We start from the raw sequence: 7,351 nt of genomic DNA, 5'->3' as shown, positions 1-7,351 counted from the left end.
TGTGTGTGTGTGTGTGTGTGTGTGTGTGTGTGTGTGTGTGTGTGTGTAGGCTCTGAGATGCTGCCAAACAAAGCAACCCTTCTTGTGCTGTTACCAGACTAAGAGGAGTCAGGTTCCTGGGCTGACCCTCTTCTCTCCTCTCTTCTGTAAACTATGATTGTTCAAACTGGGCTGCCTTGTTCCCATTGCCAGAAAGAATGCTCAGCTGAATTTAATAATTCCTTCCAACATCTCCTCAATCTAGAAAACTCATTCTCTAACAAACTCTGCTGCAGTGGGCGCCAACGCATCTTTGGGGTGGGGATCACTCGAGCGGCTGCGCCCAGAAAGACAATGAACTCTCCCATGCTGGCAAAGTCATGGGGCTTAGGACCTTGGGGAAAAAATAAAAAACACAAACAATTAAAAAAGAAAACTCAACAAGTAGATATGAAAGAATGAACTTTGTTATTATTAAAGGCCATTTGAGTTAAATCAACGGGAGTTCTTAATTTGGTATCTGTGAACTAAAAAAAATGCTGATTGTATTTCAATATAATGAGCATCTTTTGTAAATCTACATATTTTGTGTTTTCATTATTTATTTATTCTATATTATTTATGTTATATATTATTATGGTTTATTCTGAGAGGAAGGGTCCATAGACTTCATCAGCCTGCAAAAGGGGACCCATGCCACACAAAAAGGTTGAGAATATTTGGTTTAAAGGAGGCTGTTGATATTTCTCTAGATGATCTTATGACTAATGAAGCCTTCTTGAAGGCCCAGCTCTGCTCTGGGGTCCAGGGCTCGGTGGTGGCATCTCTCTAGCTCTTTTTATGATAACATTTGCCATGGGAAGCTGCCCATTTTTTTCCAATATGTGAGCAAATGAACCACATCCTCATGGAAATAAGTGAGTGTCTGGAATGAACAAGGGTAGCTGATGGCAGATCCAATTTGTGTGAGGATGCTAAATATTAATTTGCTTTCCAAGTGAGAAAGAACCACTCCTGCGCCCTTTTAGATATGTCATACTGCAAGGAGCAGTCTGCTTAACCATATCTTCATATGGTTTTAGAGACTTCCAGTAAAGGAAAGAGTCCAACCCCCTGCCTTTAGTTCTCATCTGTTCTCACAAATTACCATTTGCTCACTTCTTTAAGTGTTGGGAAGAATTTTTGCTGGGTGAGTAGGAAGGAATGTTGAGTTCACACTGGTTAGATTTTTGGTGCTTACTTTAAAGCATAATCATGGTCAGTGAACAGAAATGGAAACCTCTTTGATTCTTACACATGAAGGTCTGAGTCCTAGGGAGGTTAAGTGATTTGTCCAAGGTCGTACAGGTGTGAATAACAGAATCAAAACCTGATTTGAACGATCCGAATTCAGCACTTTTCTCACTGCTCCTTGGGATCTCCAAAGGAAATAAGTTTGAGATCATGCTTCTGCATCCCATCCAGCACTTAACAAAAACCATGGTATGGATATTGGTTTACAGTTATGTCTTCTGCCTTCTCAAAGATGTAGTTTAAACAGGATGTGGTGACACTGGCCCATTATCCCTGCCCCTGGAGAGGTTGAAGCTGGTTGAATTCTGATCTGCAGTGGGCAAAAAAAAAGAGTTTCCACAAAAGAAGTTTCTTACCTCCCCTAAAAAATCATAGCCACCCCTTAGGACAGATCGTACAAGGTATCATTAAACTCCATTTTACAGAAAAGGATATTGGGGATCAGAGGAGGCAAATGACTGGTAGATAATTAGGCAAGATGCAAAATTAGAGGAGGGCTGAGGACAAAAGGGAAGACCACTGGCTTTGGAGTCAAAGGGCTAGATTCAAACATGTTTTCCAGTTGGTATCTATGTATCCTCAGATCCTTTCCTGTTCTAAAGCCGTGATTTTATAACTCTAAGTTCAATCTCTATTCTCTTTGCAAAGTTGACTCTATTTAGGAATAAAAATAATTCACTTTAGTATGGTACTTTACGATTTACAAAGTTCTATAATTGTAGCTTTTCATGTGATAATTGCAATTAGGTCTTGATTATTCTGCATCACAATACCCTGAAGGGGTCTCATTATTTGAATTTACACCAAATATTTCCAATGGGCTAGCACCAATGGCCATATGTTACATAATTATAACTTCAAATCTGCAGATTTGAATACATTCTACCTCTTCAGGGAATTCTTATTTCCACTAATCAGGGCCTAGGTGTACACTGAGGATCCTGTGAGACAAGAAGTACAAAGATTGTTATCTTTATTCTATATATAAGTAAACAATCAGTCATTCAATAAGCATTCATTAAGCACCAATTATGTTCAAAGCCAATGAGGTAGGTGCTAGAGATCACATGGTGGTCAGGAGAAGCGATACAAGGACACTCTCAAGGTCTCTCTTAAGAACTTAGGAATTGATTATGTGACATGGGAGAGACTGGCACAGGACCACTCAGCATGGCATGCCCGCATCAGAAATGGTGTTATGCTCTATGAGCAGAATTGAAACAGATCAAGGGAAATGCAGGATGCACAAATTTGGAGAATCCACCCTAAATATTCACGTGGACTATTTGTGTCCGGCCTGTGGTGGAGCATTCCAAGCTCGTATTGGTTTGATCAGCCACATTTGGACACACTGAAACTTGACTCTAGCATAGTGATGTCCTCTTCAAGAACAAAGGACAACAACTAACCAACCAGAGATATATATGTAACCCCTTGGTGGTGCTGTCTGGCCGGGTTTGGAAGTGCAAAGCAGAAACAAAAAGGAAAACCCACTCCTGATGAGTCCCACCTTTGGAATTTTGGGCATGACCACTCTTTTCTGGGACAATGTCCTTTTTCTCTCACTTACTCCTCCGTTATTTCCCTAATTGCTTGGGGAGAAAACAATAGGGATACACAATATGGTTCACACATACCTATCTTCCCCTCATCATGATACTTGGCTCAGGTTTTTAGCTGGCAGGGCACAAGACAAACCTTAAAACTAGTTTAAATTCTGCTTTTGAGAAGCTTATAAAAATTACTAATAACCAAAGTAATAAGGTTCTCTCTCCTAGCTGAGAGCCTTCAAGCTAGGATTAAAAACAAACAAACACAAAAACCTAGCATTTTAGGGATAGAGGTTTGACCTCTGTCTTTTCTTCCGGACTAACCCCAAGCCTTTCACTTATCTCTTCTGTTCTAGAACCCCTATTCTCAATTAAGTATAAACACATATCGCAAAAATGTTATGATCAGTTATAGTTTTATATTTTAAAAAAATCACAAATTTGGAATATCTTAACATAGAGAAATTAAGAAGTAAATCTCTGCCACCTGTAGTCAGAGAAGGTTCAAAGAAGGATGGCATTATGGGGGTGGTGGTGGCGGTGGGTTGTCATTTCACTAGCTTTTTTAGGTCTCTGAGAGAGGCTATGGGTCGAGTTTCACTCCATTTAGTCACATCTATTAGAGTTTTTTCTAAGAGGAGGTTGTTGTTTTTGGAGCCAAATTTGCACTGCCCAGATTCTAGTCTGTGGCTTCACATTGCATAACGTCTGCTGGAACTTTTCTCTTTCTTTCCATCCAAAGTGTACACTAGTCCTCTTTAACCTTTGAAATCTCCAAGATTCTCCTTGCACACAGCAGTTTCCTGGAAGTCTATGCATCTAGACTACCTACAGGGAAGTTGGTCTCAATTATCAGTTACACAGAGACTAAAAAGAAAATGATTACTTACCTTAAGGAGCTTACAGTCCATGGGGGGAAACAAAATGTGCACGAGGCCCAGGGCCACTCTTGGGTCAGCACTCACATGGACTCGGGTTGATGCCTGGGACGTGACTAGGTGAGTAAAGTTCTCTAGAAAACTCTCTAAATATATATCTTGGTTATGGCTGATGTTAAGGTTTTCCCAAACAATCCCCAGTCCCTTCACAAACTCTCCATGTACAACATGGGCATGAGCATAGGACAAATTTTATTTCCCCTATGGCAGGAAATGAATAAAATGATAAAGAATCATAGGAACCATGAACAAATATGGAATCATAAGCATGCAAATAAACCATTAGCTTCCTCCTGGAAAGAACCCTAATTTTGGTACCATTCCTTATTGCGGGGACTCTTTCTTTCCTTTAGCATCCTACAAAGTCTCTTCAAGAATTGTATCACCCTGAGGTTTAGACTATCCCCTGGCCCCCAAAATGGAAACATATTTTGAGAGTTGCTAAATAAGCAGGCCATTCTTATTGGATCCATACTGTCTGTTTAACTTGCTAGCTTTGTTCTGTAAGTGATGAGCTGCACACCAGGCCCATGACAACTTTTCCCTTTATAACCTGGGTTTTCTGCCAATCCTGGAACACTTTTCATGAGGCTCTTCTAATTGCTGGCGAGGAGAATGGCTTAGCACGGTGTGTCTGTTTGAGGGATGCCATTACTTTGAGAGCTTTTTCTCCACCAATTAAGAGAGTGCCGTGAAAAATGACCCAGGCTTGGTTGAAAATCTGAGCCGTACCAGGGAGGTGCCAGAGCAAAGGAGAGAAAGTTGGTTGTTAAATTTTCAGCGTGAGCTAAATTTACACCTCAGAAATCGAATATCACTACAAATCAGGGCTTGAGATTTTGTTTAATGTTTGCCTGGGCTTAAGAAAGGAATGGAGAAAATGCTAACAATACAGATTGAACTTAGAAGAGTCCACTGTACATATATAGATATAATACATACACATATCATATAATTATGTATTAATAATTTACATACAATATATAAATACAGAACTATATATTAATATAATTTATATATAAAGCAACTATATTTATATGAATATAATTTCTACATATAAATATATAGAAACTATATTTATATTGATATAATTTATATAAATGTAAACAACTACATATAAATTTAATTTATACATATAAATGTATAAAAACTACATATAAATATATAGAAACTATATTTATATAAATATAAAGGGCATATTTATATAAATATGATTTCTATATAAATATATGGACTATACTTATATAAATATATACATACACACAGATACACATGCACATAATATACATGTACATACATACACATATATGTATGCGTGCATATGTATATGTATATATGTGTGTGCATACACACACACACACACACACACACACACATATATATGATACCTGGTTGTTAATCATTTGCCAGCATACCACTAGTTCTATCTTATTTCTCCAAGTAGCAGCCTGCTTCAAGAATCCTTTTTCTCTCCCTGGAAGATCCAGAGCTTTTGCAACACAGAACTCTCAAAGCTGGGGTCACTATGAGTCAACTACCAAAGCTAGAGCTGCCCAGAGAATGTCCCTTCAGTGGCTAGAAGGTTAAATTCCAGGAGCCTGGTGCCGCTAAGTAGGAGTTTGGATTCAGGAGCGGTGACCTTGACGTCTCATCTCTGGTTGTGTGGAAGCATGTGTCTACCACAGCCACATGCTTCCAAGGTGTTGCTATTCTGAGTCCTGGTTGGGGGAGAGATCCCTTCCTCAGCTTCTCCCCTCCATTGCTGCCCCCCCACTTACCCTTCCCCAAAGGAAGATACTGGGGAGTAGACAGAGAAATAGTTATGGAGATCAAAGATTAGTGAGATTAAGTGACCAATCCAAAGTCACACTGCTAGTAAGTATCAGAGTCAGGAATGGTGCCCAGCTTTCCTATCCTAAATTCAGGGGTCCTTCCCACTACATCACATAACAGAATCTTGGCATTAAACTGGCATGCCATAAAGTCAATGTGAGAGAGTGGAATCCCCCCTAGATTTGGAGTCAGAGGACCTAGACTTAATTCTCACCTGCCAGTAGATGTGTTAACTTGACTGCTTGGTCTAAATCTATTTGTTTTTATTCAGTCATCTCCAACTCTTCATGACCTCATTTGGGGTTTTCTTGGCAAAGATGCTGGCGTGGTTTGCCATTTCCTTCTTCAGCTCATTTTACAGAAGAGGAAACTGAGGCAAACAGGGTTAAGTGACTTGTCCAGGGTCATAGGATCCTGTAAAATAGAAAAGAAATGTTGGCTGGTAGTTAGGGAATATAGCAGAATGGGCTTGAATTTCTTTTATTTTTTTTTTCTGGTGGGCTTTTTGGGGGGCGGGGCTAGGCAATGGATTAAGTGACTTGCCCAGGGTCACACAGCTAGTAAGTGTCATGTGTCTGAGGCCAGATTTGAACTCAGGTCCTCCTGACTCCAGGGCTGGTGCTCTATTCACTACACTATCTGGCTGCCCCAGGATTTTAATTTCTTCTATCCCTTCCTGCATCAGTTGTCAGTCTTTCACCCCTTTTCATCACCCCAGGATTAAATACTAAGGATGATGTATCACTTATTAGTAGAGGCAAATCCACCAAACCTACAGATTTAGTATTGTGGTTTGTGGCAGGGTTTGGTTTTCAGATGACCTGGGTTTAGCTTTCTGTAATATATTTTCAAGGCTTTTTCTCATCTGTTCCATATCCTGCACCCAGATCATGGCTCAGAGGTGATGAACACCCAAGTAAGGCTTTCATCAGCACTCAGTGTGACCTTGGAAATGCTATTTGACTTTTTTACAGATCAACTTTCAAATTTCAAAATGAAGATGACAGTAGCCATCCCCTTGATACGGTTGTGACTCATAGGAGGAAAAGCATGTTGTAATAAATCCCAAATGATGCAGACATCTCAGTAGAGGCACTGTCACAGTTTATAACCACCATCCCCATGGACTTCTAAGATATAGCCCTGGGGTAGATGGCTTTGGGGCTGACTGAAAAGAAATTGCAGCTCTGGTCAGTTTCCCCTTGGAGAATTTGTAACATGCCAGTTGGGGTAAAACAATGGGGTAAAAATAACAGCTGACATTTCTGCAGGGCTTTACTTAAGGTTTCCAAAGTGTATTCTTTATATTAAGTTATTTCATTGGAGCTTCCCAACAACTGAGAGGAAGATAATATTATTAGTTCCCTTTTACAGATGAGAAAACTGAGGATGAGAAAGAGAGAGAGAGGGAGAGACACACACACACACACAGACACAGAGAGAGAGACACACAGAGAGACAGAGACAGAGAGAGACATAGAGAGAGACATAGACAGAGAGAAAGACAGAGAAAGGGAGAGAAATAAAGAAGGAAAGAGATATAGAGAGACAGAGAAAGGGAGAGAGAGAAATGGGGAGAAAGAGAAACAAAGAGATAGAGACAGAGAGAGAGAGAGAAAGGGAACGAAAAAGTGAGAGACAGAGACAGAGAGGGAAAGGGAGAGAGAGAGAAAGGGGGAGAAAGAGAGGCAGAGAGACAGAGGGAGAGAGGGAGAGAGAGAGAGAGAGAGAGAGAGAGAGAGAGAGAGAGAGAGAGAG

The 7,351-nt window shown here is 40.1% G+C and overlaps 1 protein-coding gene across 1 annotated transcript in view; it reads right to left on the bottom strand.

Annotated features, from left to right (window-relative positions):
* LOC114053169 (fructose-bisphosphate aldolase A-like) overlaps nucleotides 1-7,351 on the bottom strand; it is a 39,733-nt gene that overhangs the window by 9,177 nt on the left and 23,205 nt on the right. Inside the window, exon 4 of the mRNA XM_027876066.1 lies at nucleotides 266-373. Within this exon, the coding sequence (XP_027731867.1) occupies nucleotides 266-373 (108 nt within the window). The remainder of the gene's footprint in view (nucleotides 1-265; nucleotides 374-7,351) is intronic.

This window comes from Vombatus ursinus, unplaced genomic scaffold, assembly GCF_900497805.2.
Source record: "Vombatus ursinus unplaced genomic scaffold, bare-nosed wombat genome assembly UNPS02014810.1, whole genome shotgun sequence".
NCBI lineage: Eukaryota > Metazoa > Chordata > Mammalia > Diprotodontia > Vombatidae > Vombatus > Vombatus ursinus.
This window is presented reverse-complemented; position numbering and strand designations above follow the sequence as displayed.